General features: G+C 42.3%; 1 protein-coding gene across 2 annotated transcripts in view; it reads right to left on the minus strand.

Annotated features, from left to right (window-relative positions):
- The window catches only part of tspan9a (tetraspanin 9a), a 190043-nt gene that overhangs the window by 23360 nt on the left and 143013 nt on the right, over window positions 1–23670 (minus strand). For both annotated transcript variants that reach the window (XM_082541430.1, XM_082541429.1), the window contains one exon: window positions 1279–1470. In XM_082541430.1, coding sequence (XP_082397556.1) covers window positions 1279–1470 — 192 coding nt within the window. The remainder of the gene's footprint in view (window positions 1–1278; window positions 1471–23670) is intronic.

The raw sequence follows: 23670 nt of genomic DNA on the forward strand, positions 1-23670 counted from the left end.
TGGGAGGGAGGGTGCGAGCTATTATTTATGTCACGGCTCACACGACATAGTTACAACGGTTTGCTGCTGCATATGGCTTTGCAGCCCACAGAATGATTGTTGTTCACCCACAGTTAACTTGTCATACTTTTCCTGGCATTTGCAATCAAATTAACTGTTTCTGCAAAGCAAATTGGCAGGTGAAGGAAGCCATGTCTAACGCTGAGGATTTGGTGGGGCTTTTGACTGATGCAAGAGCTTCAAGGGATTGAGCTGTTTGTGATGTTAAGTACTCAGAGCCCCAACTCCACTTCTCATTTAAAGTTTCTATACATGAAAGTTTTTTTTTCTTTGCCTTTCTGCAGCAGATCCCTGCAAACCTCATTCTGTTGGGTGAACTCTCATAATTAACTTGTGCTTAAGATAACACACTTGTACAACTTTGGGCAAACAGTGCAACGTCAAGACAGAACAGTCTTTGTAATGAATAATAGAACATTCTCAAATCTTGAGCTTCAAAAACATCAAGTGGCTTTTGGTGTGCTCTATGCAAATACTAATTCCCCCGCCTGAAATTCCTTTCACTGGGCTTTGACCAGAGCCATGGCAATGACATGCATTAGTTGGTATTAATTTGCAGAAAGGGGGAATCCTATTGCTCAGCTCTAATTTTCCTTTGTGCACTCTTGAGGTTCGATAGAGGGCAGACTGAATTACTGAAGTAGCCCCAGTCACCTAGCTCTCCCGAGGGTCTGGTAATAGGACAAATACAAAAAAAAGCTCCTGGTGGCCTGTGACCAGTGTGCCTTTGAGTATAGACACTTGCTTGCAGTTTGCGTGTGACAGTGCAGACAAGCCTTGCAGCAAAAAGACACAAAATACGAGCAGTTCTCAAAATGTTATGGCATTGCTTTTTTCCGTTTCTCATCTCTGACAAATAACTATGACTCTTAGTGGTCCATTAAAAACATTTCCAAGCTATGAAATTAGGGCTGCTACTATAAGTTTGCACAAACTTTGGCCCGCTGCCACGATTTCTATCAATTTTATACATTCATGAAAAGCTCATCTTAATATTTCATTGCTGCAAGGGTTGTATTTACCGATAAAATATGCAGCTTCCCCAGGGGTGCCAAAACTTTTGAATACAACTGATTGCAAGCGGTCAACTCTACAAATGAATTTCAGTCATAAAATGCTCGAGTGAGAGAAATTAAGAACTACAATGTGCACATTTGTGCTGTTGACAGATGTGTGACTTTTAAAAAATATTTTTGTAGGTATCCGGATTTAACTCACGCTCAGAAGCAGGCACTTGTTCTCCTTGATGGCACCCAGGCAACCGAGAAAGCCTGTTACCATGACGATGGCGCCGATGGCAATGACCATATTGGCAGCTGACAGTGAAGGGAATGAGGGTGAGAAGGTGGCGAAGCTTCCCTGAGACACCGAGAGCCAGATGCCCACACCGAGCAGCCCGCAGCCACATAACTGCAAGGCAAAAGATAAGACAGACGACAAGGTGAGAAAACAAACAGACAGGCACAACCTTTTCAGGGTAAGCTGCAGAAATGATTAGCATTCAAATTCATCTTTAGCTCTCCACTGGCTGCGTTGGTTTAATGCGAGACCTGCCGAACAATAACAGTAATTCAAAGAGTAAGGTTAGCTTTAAATTAAAAGCCATCCCCACCTCAAAAGTCCCAGTGCGACAGTCTCAATTTCCCCTCCAGCAGCCTGAGGAACTGCCCACACAATCATACATCTCCAAACACTGGTCAAAAAACGAGAGACTTTACACCAATTACAACTACAATAAGCCAATAACGCTCTGCCAGTGATTAGAGCAAAAACTGGGGTCGGGCCATGCTGGTTTTGCACGTTCGAGCTGATTTCATTAAATCCAGAACAAACAGACATGTAATTACTGCCAATCGCTGTAATGAAAACTTCCCAACTTTATGAAATCTGCTTGCAGTAGAGTTGAGTTTCACCTAGAGGGAGCAATTCCCTAATCTCACCCTGTCACCCCGCCAGGCTCCTGCTATGTGTGTGTGTGACCTGCAGAATCCATTAATGCAATAAAGTGTTAATGGAAAGCTTAGACTGTCACGCCTGCTGATGTGCGAGTCCCCCTATCAAAGATCAGAGCAGTACATGGTCACCGCTTAGAGAGTCACATTTTTATGGAGACCTAAGAGCATAAAAATCAATAGAACATATATATGGCAATATATATGAAAAGCAAAGAGAGCTAAAATATGCAAACAAACCAGGGTAAATGATTGCACCGTTACTCTTTCCTCCTTTCTATTAACACCGCTGCCCTCTTCTCTTCTCATCTTTGCACCACTGCACCAGAAAGCTTTAATGCCTGTCAGCAATATGTACAACAAACCTGCAGTGCATGCAAACAAACAGACATGGAGGAGCACATTTACAGTGGGGCAAAAAAGTATTTAGTCAGCCACCGATTGTGCAAGTTCCCCCACTTAAAATGATGACAGAGGTCAGTAATTTGCACCAGAGGTACACTTCAACTGTGAGAGACAGAATGTGGAAAAAACATCCATGAATCCACATGGTAGGATTTGTAAAGAATTTATTGGTAAATCAGGGTGGAAAATAAGTATTTGGTCACCTCAATTTTAAATCATGCTTTTTATTTGTTCTTGTTTCTAATGTCTCTGTAAAGCACTTTGAATCGCCTTGTTGTTGAATTGTGCTATACAAATAAACTTGCCTTGCCTCAAACAAGGAAAATCTCTGGCTCTCACAGACCTGTAACGTCTTCTGTAAGAAGCTTTTCTGTCCCCCACTCGTTACCTGTATGAATGGCACCTGTTTGAACTCATCATCTGTATAAAAGACACCTGTCCACAGCCTCAAACAGTCAGACTCCAAACTCCGCCATGGCCAAGACCAAAGAGCTTTCGAAGGACACCAGGAAAAGTATTGTAGACCTGCACCAGACTGGGAAGAGTGAATCTACAATAGGCAAGCAGCTTGGTGTGAAAAAATCAACTGTGGGAGCAATCATCAGAAAATGGAAGACATACAAGACCACTGATAATCTCCCTCGATCTGGGGCTCCACGCAAGATCTCATCCCGTGGGGTCAAAATGATCATGAGAACGGTGAGCAAAGATCCCAGAACCACACGGGGGGACCTGGTGAATGACCTGCAGAGAGCTGGGACCAAAGTAACAAAGGTCACCATCAGTAACACACTACAACGGCAGGGAATCAAATCCCGCAGTGCCAGACGTGTTCCGCTGCTGAAGCCAGTGCATGTCCAGGCCCGTCTGAAGTTTGCCAGAGAGCACATGGATGATACAGCAGAGGATTGGGAGAATGTCATGTGGTCAGATGAAACCAAAGTAGAACTTTTTGGTATAAACTCAACTTGTCGTGTTTGGAGGAAGAAGAATACTGAGTTGCATCCCAAGAACACCATACCTACTGTGAAGGTGGAAACATCATGCTATGGGGCTGTTTTTCTGCCAAGGGGACAGGACGACTGATCCGTGTTAAGGACAGAATGAATGGGGCCATGTATCGTGAGATTTTGAGCCAAAACCTCCTTCCATCAGTGAGAACTTTGAAGATGAAACGAGGCTGGGTCTTCCAACATGACAATGATCCAAAACACACCGCCCGGGCAACAAAGGAGTGGCTCCGTAAGAAGCATTTGAAAGTCCTGGAGTGGCCTAGCCAGTCTCCAGACCTCAACCCCATAGAAAATCTGTGGCGGGAGTTGAAAGTCCGTGTTGCTCGGCGACAGCCCCAAAACATCACTGCTCTCGAGAAGATCTGCATGGAGGAATGGGCCAAAATACCAGCTACTGTGTGTGCAAACCTGGTAAAGACCTATAGTAAACGTTTGACCTCTGTTATTGCCAACAAAGGTTATGTTACAAAGTATTGAGTTGTATTTTTGTTATTGACCAAATACTTATTGTCCACCCTAATTTACGAATAAATTCTTTACAAATCCTACCATGTGGATTCATGGATTTTTTTTTCACATTCTGTCTCTCACAGTTGAAGTGTACCTCTGGTGCAAATTACTGACCTCTGTCATCATTTTAGGTGGGGGAACTTGCACAATCGGTGGCTGACTAAATACTTTTTTGCCCCACAAAAGTATTTCACAGTATACAGAAGCAGTCGTGATCAAGAAGAAATTAAGATATGTGTCTGCTGCAAACTGCTTCCTCTTATTTTACTATTAAATAATTAATCAGCCACATGGAGAGATAATCTGCAGCAGCTGACAAAGTTTAACTGTCAGCTAATAACAAACCTGAAAATTTGCTGCACTATCAGCACTTCCCTAGCAAACAAGTGTAGCTCCAGTTAGACAAATGCACACAAGTGTTGATCAACAAAGTGACTGGAAACAAATTAGTCGGTGCAGTGTACTCAAAGTCGCTCTCGGCGATGTTAGGTGATGACGTATAACTGATGTGCAACTTTGGGATCGCAGCTGCAGACCTCGTGAAGTGAGGACAGATACCTCAGGTCTAATGAGTCCTATAGGATCTGTAAATACGTAAACTGAGCCTAAGAATTCTGTTCTCAGATACCAAATGAGCCACGTCCTACTCTCACTGACCTGTGATATGTACAAGCTGTGACCTCCACAGAAACTCCTCAGAACATATACAGACATCAGCATATTCTGCTGAATGAATGATACACCTGGTCTCACAAAGCCTGGGAAATGACTACGAGCAATTAGAAGTGAGGACAAAGCGAAAGAATGATTGTGCATAAATTCCTCAAAGATACTTGAAAGCCGAATTCCACAACGCATAAACAAAGTCTTTCTGCTGTCAAGGTTGACAAGGTTGCTGCGAACAGACCAACAAGCATCAGCATGATCACTTCTGATAGAGTGAAGGAAAGGTACATCAGTGCTCAAAAGACTTTCGGTCATTCATAATCTAAATAATTCAGAGGCAACTGGCCCTTTATTCTTCCCTGATTAAAAACGGGAGAATAAAAATGTCAATTGAAAATGTTGGAAAAGGTCGTGTCCTTATGCAGAGCGGCTAATATACAGGATCGCACGCGTACCATTCAGAAGGCCAGATTACAGAGAGTGAGGAGGCATTCAAGGAAGCAGAGGACGAATAGTGAGTTTAAGAGGGCAGAAACATAGAGCGGATTTACAGCTAGTGAGGGGGAGCACCAGGAGGTTTAAGAGCCCAGGTGGGGAGCGTTACAATGCCTTCTCTTAATTGTGTTTAATGCCCAGTGAAGGGAGCTCGTCCAAGTGTGTCGCTCTCTTAAGTGACTGTGGAACCGTCCAACCCCCGCTCAATCTGTCTGATCTGAGCCTACCGAGAGCACGGTGTAATCTCTGTCCTGTTTCTACTACGACTACAACATGCTGTCATCAGACCTTTGTGTAGGTGCCTCTAGTAAAAGCTCTGATCTGTGTTATCTGACCTCAAGCACTGTACTTCTGAGCTTGACATTGAGTGCCTCTGCTGAGCTCCTTATCTTCTTTTAATTGTGGGGCAGGCGTGTTTTGATATGCCATCTGCAGGGAAGGATCAACGAATCCCAAAATACTAGAGAAGCTTTTAAATATTCATAGAGAGGCCTTAAAATAAAGGCAGTCATTGGTATTATATCAATGAGGAGTTAATTCCCCTATCTGTGAAAAAAAATCCAATAATCTGAATTTGCCTGTGATGTGGCAAAATTGTTGCGCTCACACTGTGGATACTTTCTGACAGTCTCCTATAATGTCCTTGAACATAAATAACCAGCAATATTGTTTGTGAGGTCTGAGATATGAACCTGACGTATACCTGCAGATATAAACAACAGTTTCAATATCTCCTGAACCCATGCAGCCCATCATTAAGCAGCTGAGGGTGACACACAACAGCCTTCCACGTCCACTACGTAACTTTTAACAATCTTCGGCGAGGGGCCGACTTTTTTATTGCTACAATTTTTCGAAGTCTTTCTTGTTTAGATAATAGAAAACACCGTCAAAACAAATCGGCTGTTTTGCCTGGATGATGTTCTGCTTTGTGTTGCTCCCATTGTGTAAGCGCTGCACAAGAGACGCTCCCCTCTTTTTATCAACCTTAAGGTTGCTTTCATATTTGAGGCTGAGGGGAAGATATCTTCCAGCTGTGATAATGAAAAAAACATAGTTGCAGTCTGGAATGTAAAGCCAGCTGCTCTAAACAGTGGATTGACTTCAGAAAGCGAACAGCACTTAAACCAGGAGGGAGGAGCGCATGTAATTGTGCTTGGTGTGGAGCCATTCTTTAAAAATCAATGGTAGTGTAAGAGTGAGCTGAGAGAATATGGCGTTTGACCTTTTCCTACGCGTTGGACAATATTGTGAGAGCACCTTGTTGGAAAGACGTCTGGAGTTCAGCGTCTAAATGTCATTTGTGGAAGAAGTGACAAAAAAACAGTAGAGAGGTGCACAGAGCACAGCGCGTCATTAACTTTCTGCTGGAGGATACAGGCACACGTGTGATGCGACTGCCTAGCTAGATGAATGGGACCCTACTGCTGGGGGCCTTATAACAAGTTCAGGGTGAAAATAATTGCAACAATACTGTGAGAAGCAACTGTGAGAAGCAACTTTCCAAACAGGAAGTTGATGTGACAGCGGTCAACCAGGAGGTCTGCAGAAGACGGATAGAGTATTAAATCCAGAGAGATTGCGAGCTGTGTATAAGTTAAAAAGAGACCAAGCCTCGAGGGAGGGAGAGGAGAAGAAGAAAATAAGGCTGACCCTTCATCTGAGCGACTGGCTTGGAGAATTATCAGCTGCTGCAGTTACTGGCTCAGTGACACGGAGCCACCCGACACAGGACCCCACTAAGAGGGAATGGGGTGTAAGTGTGTGCGAGGGACACCGGAGGACCTTTTCACACAATGATCCCTGTGAGAGGTCGCGTCCTGTCATAAAGAATGACAGCTTTTGTCAAAGTACTACTTTCTTTTCTGACTGCCCTCGTCGCAAGAGCTTGATACCAGTTGAATGAGTTTCTGAAGTTCAGAGTGTGTTATGCGAATTGGAGAGAGAAAGATTGTCAAGGCTACCAAATTCACTGCAGCTGAGACTAAACAAGTGATAAACTGAAAAAAACATGTTACAGATATTTGCTTAGCTATACTTACACCTGGAATTAGGAAGCAATTGTACCGTTAGAGCACAATAAACCATAAAGTTGGTGAAAATGCCAGCCCGAATGCCCTGCTAAAGATGGAGCCACTTTATCACTTAACACCACCCCACCCCCTCGCCTTTTACTGCAGCTCCATCTTTCTTTTCACCAGAAAATTAAAAACAAAAAAACCTCCCCCACCCCGGCACACAAAGTCTTCTGCTCCAGCCGGCATTGATTTTGCACTGAAATGAAGACAGAGGATATTCATCGCGGCTAAAAGAAGATTTTTCAATTTTCACCAGATGCTCTTGCAAGCCACTGATTCATTTTATCACATAAGAACAACACCCTGCCAGCTGCGAGAGAGAATCACAGAACAACAAACATAATAAATCAACTGTAAACATCAAATAAAAGTGACAAAGCCTTAAAGTAAAGACAGTAAAGATCTGTATTTTCTACCCAGTGAGTGGAAAAGGTCCCATTTGAAGCATGCTGTGAAGGAAAAGGAATCGTTTTAAGGATAGACCCTCCACAGAGAGTGTTTGCGGCGCGCCTGTCAGACAAGGTTATTTTTTAAGACTCCTTCCTGATAAATAAATTCTCTATTCTATCCATCCTCCATGGTGGCCAGACTTGGCCAAACAAAAGAAAATGAAGGGTGGTAGATATTTTTCACATCTTCACTCCTGGTTTATTCTTTGAAGCTGCTGAAGACTTGAATGAGAACAAAAACTGTCAATAGCAGGGATCATACTGTGACTTCTCACAATGCCTATTGACCGCTTTTTGCTGAATGCAAGTATAAAGCCATGTAACAGCTGCAGGCCAGGTATATTGTAAATGTTCATCTCGAAAGCACAAATAAACAGATTATTTCTAAAGAAGGACATTTCAGACACTTCGGAACACAATACAAATACATTCAGCAGAGTCCTATTGACAGTGTCTGGAATTTGTTAGATGCGTAAATATTGAAGAAGACACGAGCAAATCTGCTTCAAAAGATACATTTATGAATAAAAACATTATGTGACCCACATGTTTCACTATATTTCTTTGCCCTATGGTGCTAGACGAGGTAAGCTGTAGGCCATATACAGCTTTTCAGCAAAACTCGCCACCCTCTGTCTCCCCAGGCTTTCTGGGGGCATCCTAGCCATTCCCCCGCAAACGCTGTATGGCCAATGTGAGCTGTATAACAAGTAAATTATTCACAGAAACTGCAATGGTGGAGGTGCTTTCAGGCTCAGAATAAACACTGCATGAATTCTGAGGAGGGATGACAGATGTGGAATGTAAGATTAAAAAAGCTACGTCTGCCTAAGTTAAAGTTTCATTCAGCGAGGGGATCCTGGCAAAATCACGCAGTGTGAGAGAACTCGTGCTGCCCGACTGACTGAGTGATAAGACGGTATGCTGCTCTCTATGAACAGTTACACTTAATTTTGAAGGTAACTGAACTTTTATGGGGTCAAGTGCACAGTGTCTGCGGATCTCAATTGACTTTCAGCTTTTGCCCGTGTGCTCTTATAATGTGACCAAAACACTTGTCTTTTCAATTCTGCGCTGATATGTTTCCATAGAGGAAGCCTTTCCACTGTCCATCACGTGTTTAGTCAAGCATCCAAAATATTGCAGTGCTGGGCCGGTTCTGGTTGGATGCCTCAGCTTTCCACTCTGCAATCTGGGCCTCGACTACGGTGTTTAGGGGCCCTCAGTGATGCACCTATCAATGATGCAGGGCTCACCATGTCTCCCCATCTCTCTCGAGAAGAGCTGAAAGGTCTATTCACAGCAAAGTGACTCCAAATCAATCGTGCCAGGAAGGATTAAAGACAGACGAGCCTTTCTCTGCCTGTCCAAAGCTATCCCTGCTGTCTGCACTGACACATTCACGCTCTTTTACACCTGACAACATTCTCTACCCTTAGAGGACAAGACACCAAAAGAAAGAAAGTCACGACAATGGCAGGAGAAAAACTATTAGACATCCCTGACTAATTCTGCCGTTAGATCTTTACCATCCCAACAAGACTCTTCAATCAGCCTGAGAACCCAGAGGCACTTCAATTATGCATTGAGAACAAGTAGGAAAGCACCAGGAAGAAGAACGTCATCCTGCGATTGGGGCCATAAAGTGATGAGGCTCTTATTGCCACAGCCAGTCAGAGAGTGAGAACGTGGAGACTCAGAGAGATGCGCAGGGAAATGGGGCCTGCAAGCCAAGCGCAGACTACAAAGCACACAGCCAAAGACAGACAAACACTGCCACTGGAGAGGAAAGCTCCTTTACTTCTTCATGCTGCAGATGCGCGCTGGCTGCAGGGATGGCAGCTGCACTGTCTTACAGCTATCTCATCCAAGTCAGCTCTAAATCAATGCACAGAAAACCAGTGTACTTAGTGTGTTAAAGAGATGAAGGACCATAAAAAAATCCCAGTGATGTTCTAAAGAGGACAATGAGATATAAATACATAAACTGAGCTAATAAGAGGGGGAGATGTTCCTCACACAAGGCGCTAATTAAATGTGAATTTTGCCACTCTGTTGACATCAAAGGTGCTTGAAAATATCTTACGAGGCATTTGCGTACAATAAAACGGGAACACGTTAGAAAAATAAATATCTATTTATGTGAAAGCAGTGCCTTTTTATGAGTGGCTGTTTTCCTCCACATAAACTGCCTCGCCTGTAGAGGCACACAAACATTTGGCTCGTATAAATATCTCACTCCGGTCTGCCAGTGCAGCCATGCCGAAAATCCTAAGAGACAGGCAAACGGTTGGACAGTCTCCCATTGAGTTTCACTACTTGGAGGGCTTAATGAGTGTGCTGGCTCAGCAGAGGTGCATGTGGCCGGAGCCTTGTGTATCCGACAGGTCGAACAGTCCACCTGTTCACCTGCAGCACAGGACCAAAGGGCTCGAGGAAACGGAAAATCCCTAATGCACCGCACGGCAGCTAGATTGCCACCCTCAGCAGATTACTCGGCTCCTTTTCACTCCTTGCGGGTCATCAAAACAAATCCCAAGACTCAGTGTCACAGAGCAGGGCACCAGCTTCTGTAAATGTACCTCTAAGGGTGTCAGCCGCTAAAGTGACTGACCATAATAATTCCAATGTGTGTCCTCATTTCAGAAAACCACAAACAAACAACCTCCACTTACAACATCAATCAATCAAGGCATACGGACTTCTCGGGATGAACTGATGACCTTGGCTGGCTGTGTTTGAAAATGCCTGAAGAGTAAAATATGTCATTTCTAATATATTTCAAGTGCCAGACAGTCGCATGCCTAAAATGAGGTGAAAAGCAGCCTTGGGCTTTCTCCCTGAAAATGAGTGAAACACTTGGGCAACTAACAAACACTGTTGTGGTTTTAGCTACAGGGCCAGTCTGCACAACCTTGTGCAAAAATTGCTGCTGGGTTCACTGAGAGCTGTTCGGGGAGAAATATGATACTAAGTAATGTTTTTAGTGTGCATTCAGATGTATGCGTATTACATGCTTTATTATCTCATTTCACTGCACGGAGTGGGCGTGTGGCCTTGCTGTGGGGTTGGTCTGTGTACTGCACAGCCAACCAAGATCCCATTAGAGACATTGGTGCAAACACGCAGCATATAACATTTCACCACAATGCTTACCAACACTCCTAATGAACAGAAGGGATTTGATTTCTGATGGCCAGAACCCAAAACAAACATGAGGGAGTGAAGCGACGGCATGAGCTGTGCAAAAATGTGCTTAGTCTATTCACTGTTTGTGCTTTCAGATGAATTACACAAGGGTGGAACAAATTTTTAACAAATGCATAAAAGTAAAATTGTGAACATAAGCGTATGTTTATTCCTGGAGCAGGAGTACTGTGAATGGAAACACTCAGGTTATGCAACGCGAGGCATTATGCATCCCTGGAGGGACAGCGGGAAGAAGAAGATGCAAAATATGCACATCCGCTTAAGTGAAACCCAGAGCACGAGGCAGATGCCTAGTGAGAAGAGAGCAGATTCAGATTGAAAGACATATAATCAACAGTTACACTGCATGCCACCACACCACAGGGTAAATGACTTTTTCTGTGCATCTGTAAAGGATACCTTTTTCTCTTCATTCAGCTGCCTTAAAGACACCTGTGAAAAGGTGATGTAAAAAGACAACGCTTTTACACCCTTTTCTGTCATATGATAAACCATCCTGATGGTATATATATGGTATACTGTATATATTACAGACGAGCTTTTTGTTCTGTTGCATCTTATTTGTCACAATGACATTTTATTTTTTTATGATTTTCAGATCTTTTCTTTACAGATTTTACTCGAGCAATTTGGACTTTGTGCTGAAACTCATGCAGTAAGTCTAAGTTTGTTCTTATGTTTAATATTTAATTGTTTTAAATCTTTCAATTTGAGTCTTCCTCTTCATTTTTGGCTTCTGACTTTTTAATTAATCCTAACCCTAATTTGCTATTGCATACTGTATATTAGCTTTGTGACTCTTTGTATGTGAAAAGCGCCGCACAAATTTAGCATTTTGCTTGCTTGTTTGCAATAATTCATACAACATTAGAAAAGACTGGGAGAACTTGGGGAATTTGCTGTGCTGGAATATTGCAGAACCTCTTTCTTCATTTTAGCCTCCAGCTCAGAAATCCCAGAAAATTGACCTTATCCTGTAAATGTCTTCCCAAAGCGATTCATTCTGGACATAATAAACTTAGAGTGTGAGGGAACGCAGAATGAAAACAAGACCTTACATTAACCAATAGAGAGATGCAATCTGTATTCATGGAGGTGCAGTGTGTCTGCGAGCACTGTTTGAATGTTGATGATGCTCTGTCTGCATCTGCTCCTCATCCAGGGGGAACAGGGGGAAGTAATTGTATTTCACCTTTGGACATGACAGCGACAACACCCGAATATTGTCTACAGGCCAAGATGCTCCGGTCATCCATCATTCTGAAAATGTATTCTTGAAGTAAAAGAAAAAAAAAAGAATTGATGCAATATAGATAAAGCGTTGACAGCTGTAGCATAAACAAAAAGTAGGATCCTTGAATCCTTCGGCTTTAACAACAATAAAACTTGAAATTTCTTACTTTTAATATGCCTCACATTTCATTCCACTGCCATATGGTGTAGTACTAATCAGTGTTGCTGTTGCAGACGCCGTCTCCCGTTATACCTCTCCACTTTCTCTGAATCCTACTGCTTCTTTTTGCCATTAAAAAAAAACAGCTGAAGCTGTACACCTCTGACTTCTGCTACAACTCTGAATTATGCCACATTCAGAAGTTTGCAGATGACACGGCCATCATGGGGTGTATCTGGGATGATCAGGAAGAGGAGTACAGAAGTCTGGTGAGGAACTTTGTCGCATGGAGTCACACAAACCACCTGCAACTCAACACCTCAAAGACTAAGGAACTGGTTGTGGACTTCGGGAGGTCCAGAGAAGGTCCACTGCCAGTTCAGATAGAGGGGGAGGAGGTGGAGGTGGTCAACAAGTACAAGTACCTCGGGCTGTGGATGGACAATCAACTGGACTGGTCATGCAACACAGAGCACCTGTATAAAAAAGCCCAAAGCCGACTGTACTTCCTCAGGAGGCTGAGGTCTTTTAACATCTGCAGGAAGCTCCTGAGGATGTTTTACCAGTCAGTGGTTGCTGGAGTACTTTTCTATGCTGTGGTGTGCTGGGGGAGCAGCACAGCAAAGAAGGACTCATCCAGGCTGGAGAAACTGATCAGGAGGGCTGGCTCTGTGGTCGGCATGAAGCTGGACACTCTGGTGACAGTGGCAGAGAAAAGGACATTAAAGAAACTGATGGACATTATGGACAATGCTGGGCATCCTCTGCACACGGCCATAAACAACCAGAAGAGTCTGTTCAGTGACAGGTTGCTTCTCCCCAAGACAAGAACTAACAGACTTAAAAACTCCTTTGTCCCACACGCCATCAGACTGTTTAACTCCTCCCTGGAGGGGAGAGGGAGGGGAAACAGGAGGACAAAGGAGGGGGGAACAACTAAGCTGTAGTGCCTCTGCACCTCACTGTACAATACCTTGTGCAATACTTTTTGTAAATAGTCAACAGTGCAATAGACTCAATACTTGAAATGTGCAATTCACTTGTATTTTTATTTTTTATTCCTATTTATTCTATTTATCCCCTTTGTATATTTTATTTATATTTGTCTCTGTATTTATATATGTGTGTGTGTGTGTGTGTGTGTGTGTGTGTGTGTGTGTGTGTGTGTGTATATATATATAACAGTTCTGTAACTGTAACTTTGGTCGTTGCTGTGCTTTTTGGAAGTCGAATTTCCCAGAGGAACCCACCCGAGGGATTAATAAAGTTCTATCTTATCTCTTATCTTAACATGACGACCCCCCATTGCCGAACGCTTGCCTCCGATAAATGCAGACCTCCGTTCTTGACTGGTGTAAAGGTCAGGTTTTAGTGGCAGCTTGATGGCACAGAAAAGCGTCCTTGACAGGCTCTGCCCCCTGTTCCTTTCCTCTTCTTTTATTCCCCCCTGAACGCCTCATTGGAGGCGCCTTTACAGTTGACATGCTAATTAGCACAGAGGGGAAATGGACTGTGTAACTACTCTTTTCTGGTCAGCCAACCTTCCAATGGCCATCGGCCCCTCATCCCAAGCCAGTGGACCACACAAAGAGACAGATCGCTAAATAATAGTGATCATCAATCCCTCTATTGTTGTGATGTTGTGATGCAATCATAGCTGTATTATTCACGAGACAGGAACAAGCCTCCTTTCAGGCATCTTTATTACATCCAGGAGACTGCATTACGACTTTGTCAGTGACCTCCGCTGGATAGTTATCAACTCCCACGGGTCTACCTCCTACTTTGAGTAAATTTTAGATTAGCATTTCTTCCTTTTTAGAAAGGAGCAAGTGCTAATCACTCAACACCGTGCTCTTGTTTTCTGGGGACAGGATAACTAGCACGGGTGACAGCCTGAAAGAGGAACATATGGATCAATGCCTGCTCCAAGAACGGCACAGGAATAAATCAATGCTCATTAGATGTGAATTAACGTCTGTCACAAAACAAATACTCGGCACTTTATGAACTTGCCTTGAGCTTTTCTTACCAACTCTTTCAAATGGATACATGTTGTTACCCAGTTAGGAGGTGAACGGTAATCATAGGCGCAATCTGAGAAGACTTGGCCAGCTGGTGCACAGTAAGGTGAAGTTAGCACTCCTACATTTCTCCTATTACCACTTTCCATCAATCAACAAATGAGGGCATTTTACCGGATCAGAGTCTCCAACGTGACCTTCAGATGCAGTCGTTTATTTGCATAATTTTCACTTTGCATATAAAGTAATACATGTACTCTTGATTCTGTATCACAGTTTTTTGGGGAAGAGTTTCTTCAAAGTAAATATAATCACCTATGTGCACTAAATATGAGCAGAGCCGCTATATCTGTGCACCAGTGCGCTGATTATGTATTTCACTTAGCAGTTTCCCCAAGTGTCCCCCAGTCATCATTTGAAAAATTCTAGTGGCACCAGTGGAGCCCAGCCTGTCATCAGACACGAGTTCAAAGACAAGGATTACTTTCAACAGAATATTGTGTGTAATTTCTGTACGTGATTGCCGCCCTGCCACACTGGCTGTTAGTTTGGTCTTGAGCCAGAAGCATGAGTCACACCAGGAGAGAGCAATGTTTCGTCAAGGACCCTCAGGAATAAAATATGGTGACCCTGAGAGACTTTAACTATTCCCTTCTCCAGTCGCTGGAACCATGCATCAACTTTGCCATCTTGCTTAAAATAACTGATCACAGACCTACTTTGAAGCCCAGTGATCTAAAATCAAAGGAGCCAAAAAGGCTCAAAGTAAAGACAAAAACCAGAAGTGGGACGAAGCCTTTTTAACATCAAAGTCATCAAATATGTAAGAGTTTCAATAAAGTGCAAGACCTCGTATCCTAATTTTCTTGGATAAATTCCCTTTTTTCTCTATTCACAGCAGAAAGTGCAAAGCGAGAGAAATTCACTTTCATTTACGAGTAGAAAAAGTTGATTTTTCAATTTGAGGGGGAGTTTTTACGAGATAAGATGTCACACGATTAGATGAGACGATACAAGATTTTGTTTACCGAGCCTCAAAATGTTGTGATGATATATTTGAGAGTTGAGGCTGAGCAGCTCTCGTGTGGATAAACTCTCGCTGACAAACAGGGGATTTCACACAGGCGGACAAGCTGCATCCTAAAAACATGATTACCGAGCAACGCGATGGGATACAAATCCTTTACAAATTCCTGTTACTACTGTATCTTCATTAATCAGCTTCCCGTCCCCCATTTCTGTACGTCTCACGGACGTTGAGATGATTATTCGCGTTGGTGAGTCTTTTCTTGGGATTTTTCATGTAATCGCTACACTGAACATTGTGGGTCGAGTTGGCTGAGGGTCGCAGATGCCAACAGACTTAATAAACTGATCCGTAAGGCCAGCAATGTTGTGGGGATGGAGCTGGACTCCCTCAAGGTGGTGTCGGAGAGGCGGATGCTGTCCAAGATAAAGACAATGTTGGATAACACCTCCCACCCACTCCATGACATGTTGGTCAGTCACAGGAGCTCGTTCAGTGAGAGACTGAGATTACCGAAAAGCACCACTGAACGACACAGGAAATCATTCCTGCCTGTGGCCATCTCCCTGTACAACGCATCTACTTAACACACTGTTTGCTGCTACAACTACACATGTTTCTTTTCCAAATATTTATTTATAAGTGACTTATGTATGTATGTATGTATATATATGTATATATTGTACTATTCTTAGTTAGCGTATTGTCTGTCTTGTCTTAATGTTGGTTTAAAATGGAGCACTGTAACAAAAAATAATTTCCCCCAGGGATCAATAAAGTATTCTGATTCTGATTCTGATTCTGAGTTTAACGATTAATATATAGACAACTTATTTCTCTTATTTGCAGGTCAGGGGGCTAAGTTAGGTCAGGTCCCAGGAAGACAAATGACACGAGGAAGCAAAAATCTGCCTGTGATTTCCTGCTGTGCAAGTTCTTCTTTTACACTGACGTGTAGTCATTGAAATGCAAACTGAACAGTGAGGAGGAGAAACTGCCGGCTACAAGTTTTATGTGGGAGTTGACAGCTGAACGGGTTCATCATTTGTTGAGAGTCCCCTCAAGCAGTTATAAATAAATACCTGGAGCCTGTGAGTTTCCAGGAGTTGGTAATGTTATTTTCTCTTTACGACCAAAAAGAGTATACCGATTCCTAAGAGATGCTGACCTAAGTTATTATACCCAGACAAGCATAGAGTTTAGGCAGAGATTTGCACTGCAGGGCTCTCCTAGGAAACGTCAGAAGCAGACTGACACTTGCACTTCTGTGTCACCCACCTTGAATTTCAAAGAAGTTATTGTTAAATATCCCCGAGAATTAAATCTATCCCAGCCCAGTGTAGCAAAGACACAAGTCTTATGGGAAACCAGCAAAGATCTGCAAAGTTGTGGTTTCTTTGCCTCATAAAATTGTTGTTGCTGTTTATCTGCAGTTGCAAATGTTTGTGCATATTGAGCTCAAATGTGCATATCTTCACATGGTTTTAACTATAAAACCTTTTTAACTATAAAGGCGCAGACAACCAAAGAAAAATAGATATTTTAATGTTGGAGCTGTGTCCTGGCAGTGCAGTTGGTCATTTGCCAGTGTTTCCATGAGAAGACCTGAATAGCTGCTCACCACAAAGAGCATTAGGTTTACAGGCCCGGGTCAGTAAAGCCACAGGTCCCTCTGGTCCATATAATGCAGTAAGGTCAGCTAAAGTCCAACTAGCCACTGAGCTGATTGAGGTGGTTATATATAGATGCACTGGCAAGCTAGCTCATTCAGGGGACCGGGCTGGGGGGCTGTCACAAGGCTTGCGGTGATGTAGCGCAAGTTCTTTAATCTAAAATCAGCCAATGGCATAATGGAGCAAGACACTTTTCCATGACACAAATCAGAACAGAATTTCCCCTGTGACATAAGGAGATGAAGGGAATCAATGCAGTATATATGAAGGATAATGAGGCATTAATTGTTGGTACATTGCTGAGAGTTTCAGGTGCACATCTGAAAAACAGGGCAGTAGGGTCAACCATTTACCTCTGTGACTGAAAGGGAACATGCCTGTGGGATACCGGATACATGATCTGAATAGCTCAGTATTTTGGAAGATGTTAATGTGAGTGAGGCTATGCGGCGCATGTGAGCAGAGGATTTTAGCTGGAGTGTGACCATCTTTTCAACCATCTTTTCAATGTCACAGGCATATCACTCCCACTATGTGGCGTTTGAAGTTCTAATTAATGAAGCTGCTGGGCAGTGGTCACTGTGGATGAGCAACACAAGATCACTGTGAATGGAAACACTGTTACAAAGCAGAACATCATGTATTCAAAAAAGATTTGTCTCTATGATCATATTAAAAAAAGTACAAAATCGGTGAATATACTGGGGAGAACAAGGGTGTCATTTATTATTCATATATGCAAGTTTTTAACTGAAGTAGTGTGTTTGCACAGAGGGCAAGGCAGTATGACTGCATACAAAATTAATGGAAAGGCGTCATTAGGCGTAAGTTCACCAGGGGGCAGCACAAACTGACGTAAAGTCTTGCTTGTGAAATTCCCGGGAGCTTTGAGAATCTGCTTCATATGTGTAAGATACAAGAATAAGGAAATAACAGGAAGCACTGACACACATGATTAGCCAATGGATGAGCTGAATGCAAACACACAGTTAATGTACAGCTAATGTTATGTGCGTACACTGATCATTTGATGCATTTGAATATCATGAGGGTAACGTTTGGACTGTTTCACTCTGAGCACAACTTTAAGCCTTTCAGATGAAAAGACGAACAAATGAAAATTTAAATTTCACTTTTTAATCTCAAAGTTGTTGTTTTTTTGAAAAAAAAAGAAGAACAAATACTGAATCCAGTCTGTAATATTTCCACAACTTTGTGGCCAAAATGAACAACTTTGGCTTCTTTAGAAAAACAAATGGGATGATGGTAGGGGTGGGCGATATAAACGATAAAAACGATATAAATTTGGCCAACGACAGAGATTTTGACTATATCGCTCTATCGCGATAGCGCATGTTGGTGATGTCATCAAGCTGCGCCTGTTTTGGTCGAAAGCGGCGGCTAAAACCATTATCATCTGCAAATTATGGCGGGCGACAGTCATAGCAAAGAGATGAAGCACTTTTGAAATATGGGGAAAGCCAAAAACTGCGCTTCCTCCACTTCCGTAACATTGATTCATTAATGTTGAATTCTCTCGCAGCTCCATGTATAGCATCCTGCTATGCGATTGCATTTGTCCCTGACCACCAGAATACCTCACGTTAACTTTTATCGAGTGGAAAAAAAGTTGGCGTTCATCCTCCAGCTTCACTGTGCTAATGTTATGCTAACATAGCTGTGTCGCTAGCAATCACGTAGCACAACATTATATACCAGGTAGTCCAACTTCAGTAACCCTGCAAACGCCACTGCTGTTTAGTTTTCTGTCTTCATTTATGTTGGAAGTGGTAGCAGAGCTGTACATTTGAATTAGTTTCAAAAATCTCTCAGTCAGAACATGGTATGAAATGTTTAGGTGTAAACTAGCGAGCTAACTTCCTGCTAACTTCTAACTCCGTTAAATTTAATAAATTCTGTTTTCATGGATGCCTGGATGTTAAACTTAATTGTTACACCCAATAAAGCAGCAAAGCTGATGATTTAATTAAAGATGAAAGAATTTAGACAGTTTTTAACTCTTAGTGTTTGTTTGACTTTGGGACCTGAAGCGGACGGAGTTTTGGACCCAGATTACTCTGCGAAGCTCCTCACTACGGCAGCTGTAATGCTCTGACATCCATCAAGCAGTGCAGCTTACCAAAGTTGTACTAAAACATTTTTTAACAGATTTCTGCACGCAGAAATCGGTTCGAGGTCAGTAAGCACAACCAGAATTCAGGCACACTCTCTATTTTTGAGAAAATTAAAGGATTTTAAGTGTGCCTTATAGTGTGGAAAATACGTTATACAGAAGAAAAGAATATATCGTGATATATATCGTTACCGCACATGCTTCAAATTATATCGCGATATGAATTTTAGGCCATATCGCCCAGCCCTAGATGATGGAATTTCAAACATTATGAAATCTCTACTGGCATTCAAAAAATAGCAGATATCTTGGCCCCAGTGCAGTCTGGATAGCACTAAGCACAGTATACAACATGTGTTAGACAGCAAACCTTTAAATTTTTTAAGATTTTTTACATCTTAAACAGAAGAACCCCAAAATGTATTCATAATGTAAAAGTGACAAGGAGGAAGCCCCCCTGATGCTCACTCAGGCTTGAGAACGCTGCACGTTTTGATACAGCTGCTCCTTCTCACCCTGAGGTGGGAGAAAATGCTTTTTTACAAAGTAGAGGAAAGGCACTAAAATCTATTACGCCATACTGAATGGCTTTTTGCCAAAATTTTGACAGAAAAGTGCATTCTTTAGCAGCGGCAGTAGTAAGTGTTGGGTGTATTTTTCACTGCACTTAAATCTCATCTCATTCTTTCTTGCCAATTTGCATCACAAGGGGATACTCTGATGGCCTTCCCTATAATGAAAATGGAAAGACATTCATTAAGCTTGATCTTCAGACTCTGGACAAGCACTCATCACTGGTGATTAAGTGCAGACAGGAAATTTCATTCATACACAGCTCACAAATAAAAATGAGAGAAAACACATGCTTTCATTTTTTTCTCTGAGCTCCAAATGAAGCAATAATAAGTGAGAGATGAAAAGAAATTAATCACTAACCGTAATTATTAAGATCATTATGCGCCATGTGTCGTATATTGTATGGACAACCATGGCAAAAGACAAATGTGTGGATATGCGGACAATAAATATGAAAAAGCGGTTAATTTGTCAGTAAAATGATAATGTCATTAATGTGAGTCACATTTTGCGTCTGCTGTCTATACTGCGAGTAAAGGTTGGCGGAGTGAACGTACAGGTGGAGCAGAGGTGCATTTCTCTAAATGTCATGGATGATTACCTAACTTAAGCTACATCTGTCATCCATTCTGCTCGTAGTTAGCTTAGTAAACAGACTTTCGGTGGTAATCCTTATTAGCTGAGCACAAATAGGAAGGATTGTGGAAATGAAGACCTTTACGGCAGACGGCCAAGATTAACTCTGACTTGTGAGTTATGACAGGCTGACTGAGAGAAGTTCTTCTACAGTCCAGTGAAAGCGATTACAATTAAAATAGAACAAGTTGAACTAAAATTGCTTTTGTCAGCCAGCGTGAGATCAGCTGAAGGTGGATGAGCGGCACGTGAAATACACGTTTTATTATTTTATCTGAGATTTGGAGCAGACTGGGCACTATACAGGCTTTGTGTTAAGTTCACATGCTCCCCTGATCAGTCCTTAACTGTGACCGTCAGACTGAAGGGCAAATAAAGGCGTCACCTTGCACAATCAATCAACCTCGCTAAAGGACGTGTCTGTCGATAGGGAGGGCAAAAGAAGTCATTTCGTGTCGTGAAAGTTTCACATGTGGCTCAAAATGTTAATACACCTTAGAGGTTTTTGTGAAGTAGAATTTCGTGAGGAGGAGGAGAGGTCAGTGGATTCATTTGGAAGAGTTAAACCGCTTTCCAAGCTCTGCGAAGGCCAGACTGGCTGGATTCTTTATGTCTGTTGTCGTGGTTTCTCAAGGTCACAAAATGTGCATTTGGACATCTCCTGGACATCAATCAAATCTTTATCAAAAGTTACATTTTACCATTATCCACACAAATAAGAAAACTCACCTTAACCCAACTCCTCTCTGGTGCTTTCCCACAACACAAAATATCACAGATTAAGATACTGTGAGGCAGCCTGTTGTCATGACAGGTTATCTTTTCCTCCCAAACACCACACATGCAGCGCTTTCACTGGATAAACATACAAACAAGGGGGGAATAAAAAGCTTCATACACCAAATAGCATATTTAAACCATACAACTGAATATGCAGAAAAAGCAGATTTTTTTCTGCACAAAAAGCTGACTGGAGATGAAAATAACATATTTGACCCTGCTGCTAAATTATGACAAAATTATAAAGTCAAGTTGTTCCAGACTATTTTTCCCAGAAATCTCACCAAGCTTGGCCTTGTGCGTCATCTAAAGGCAATAATTACTTTATTTTGAAGTTCACTCTACTATGATCCTGCTAGAAATGTTAAGTGTGTGACCTCTCGACAGAGTTGTTATTATGATGACCTTTCAAAATATTTGCTTGTGTCCATGAGCTCTATGTGGCCAGTAGGTTATAAACGAGCTTGAACCCAAGACTGAGAGAAACCCTTTCAAGCAGCTGTTTGATCTGCTGACCAAGAGAAATAAGCAAAAAGAAAGAAAACTAAAGAAAAGACACAAGAGACAGAGCACACACAGTGTGTTGAATAATACCGTAAGAATTTTAGGTGGTGGTTATTAGTCAAGCACTCTCTGCATATTCCCTAGGTTGATGTCAAAGAGGATTCTCATTAAGCCCGATCAATAACAGTGTGTTTGTTTATTCAACAAAAACACAAGACAGAAAATGCAAATAAAAGTTTTCTGCTTGCAGAAAATTCACCGAATTGTGCCATAGAAAGTGCAGGTCATAACGAAGTCTGATAAAGAGCAATTTTTCATACATGTATAAACACAATCTATTAATCACGCAGTATTAAAACGAACCACAAATTTAAAAGAAACATCAGTTTATCAACATCTGCAGCATGACAGATGTCGCTGAATAATTCAAAGCACACGCATCATATTTTAACTACGCTGGCACCAAATTTTATTTAATGTCTTCAAAGCAAACGGTGCTTTAATATTAATTGCGATGGTATTTGTTATTTACTGTTTTCTTTAAGAAATCAAAACATAATAAAAACGAGCACACAACAAATTAATGGAATGTGACGAAACAAAAAGCAGATTTGCATGCAAAAGGCATAAGCCTGCTCTCGCTCCCGCTGCGCTGCTGGATGAATGATTGCTGTGAAGTTTGGGGAGTGCTTGCAGAATTGAACCCACTGAAATGAGCCCTCTTCAGCATCTTTTAAACGCAGATTTCTTTGGGCGCTATCGCAGAGCCGGACAGTCAAATGAGTGTTAATTCTAACACCTGTTTGGCTAAAGAGTGAAACAAAAGTGCAGTTAAAAAACTTTTCAGCTCCATATTTGAGGAGCTTATGATAAATGTATGGAACGTTTATTTGCAAATGTGCATGCTCGCACTGAAACTAGCTCTTTTGTCAAAAATGGATATTAAAACCAAAATTGGATTAGTGTGGTGTGAGCTCTGAGGGCAGAGGACAGAGATTATGCAGGGAGATGTACTTAACATGTGCAATTGCTGTGGAACCTGAGCAGTATTGTGGTATTTCACTGTGTGGAGGATGAAGTTTAATGCAGCAGCTCGGGGGAGACCCGGCAGGAAGTCAGTGCTAACACGCTCAACACAGATTCTTGCTCAAAGAAGATAACTCTTTGTGTAGTACTCCACAAGGTGCAAGTATAGAGAGTGGAACGAGAGGAGTGGGGGGGGCGACACTGCCTCGAGCTGTCAGTTTGCCAGCTCCTCTGGGTCTCACCTTGTTTGACATTGCCAGTCAATAAAATGCCATTTTATAAAAGTACAACTTGAAACAGTAAACAGTATCAAGGTTGGAAAAGACTTTGAACCGCTGAAGCTGCTCAGAAGCTTAAAAATCTTTGCGGCTTCGTGCTTGGCAGCTTACCGTTTACTTAAAATACAAAATGCACAGGGGGACGAAAAATATGTAAAAACCGTTTTACAAAATGCTGAGGTGATGAAGAATTGACTTTAAACATACGGCGCAGATGTTAATCGATTCATCCTGTAGCGTCAGACCTTCAGTCACCTTTTGATATTTGCCTCGAAAGCAAAATTAACATCGTTGTCTGCTGTGGTGTGTTTTTTAATACAAAGACACACAGCATATGACAGCTGACCCGCATTAAGACGTAGACTCTCATTAGCCTTTGGAGATAGAGGTTAATTGTCCTGACATTATGATCATGTCAGACACTATAACAGGTTGAGCCATGTTATAGAGTGTACTTGGCCGCTGACAGTGCCACCAGGACAGACTAGGAAAATAACAGAATGCAAGCAGCTGAAAAACACAAATCTGCAGTTGGATCTGGTTGTTTTGGGCTCAAAACAGAGACCTGCTCATTTATACTGCAGGCTAACTGGCTCCTGGCTGCCTTGGAGTGGCATTGCCATGACGGAGGGCAGGCTCACCCAGAGTGAGGGCTGATCTATTAGGAGAAACGGGAGCCCTCGTGATTGACGAGTTGCTCCACCTCATCCATCAGGTCTGGCACACAGAGACCTGACACTGCTATATTCCTCCCATGTGGCAGGGGACTGCTGCTACAGTA

Source organism: Aulonocara stuartgranti, assembly GCF_965226115.1.
Source record: "Aulonocara stuartgranti genome assembly, chromosome: 7".
NCBI lineage: Eukaryota > Metazoa > Chordata > Actinopteri > Cichliformes > Cichlidae > Aulonocara > Aulonocara stuartgranti.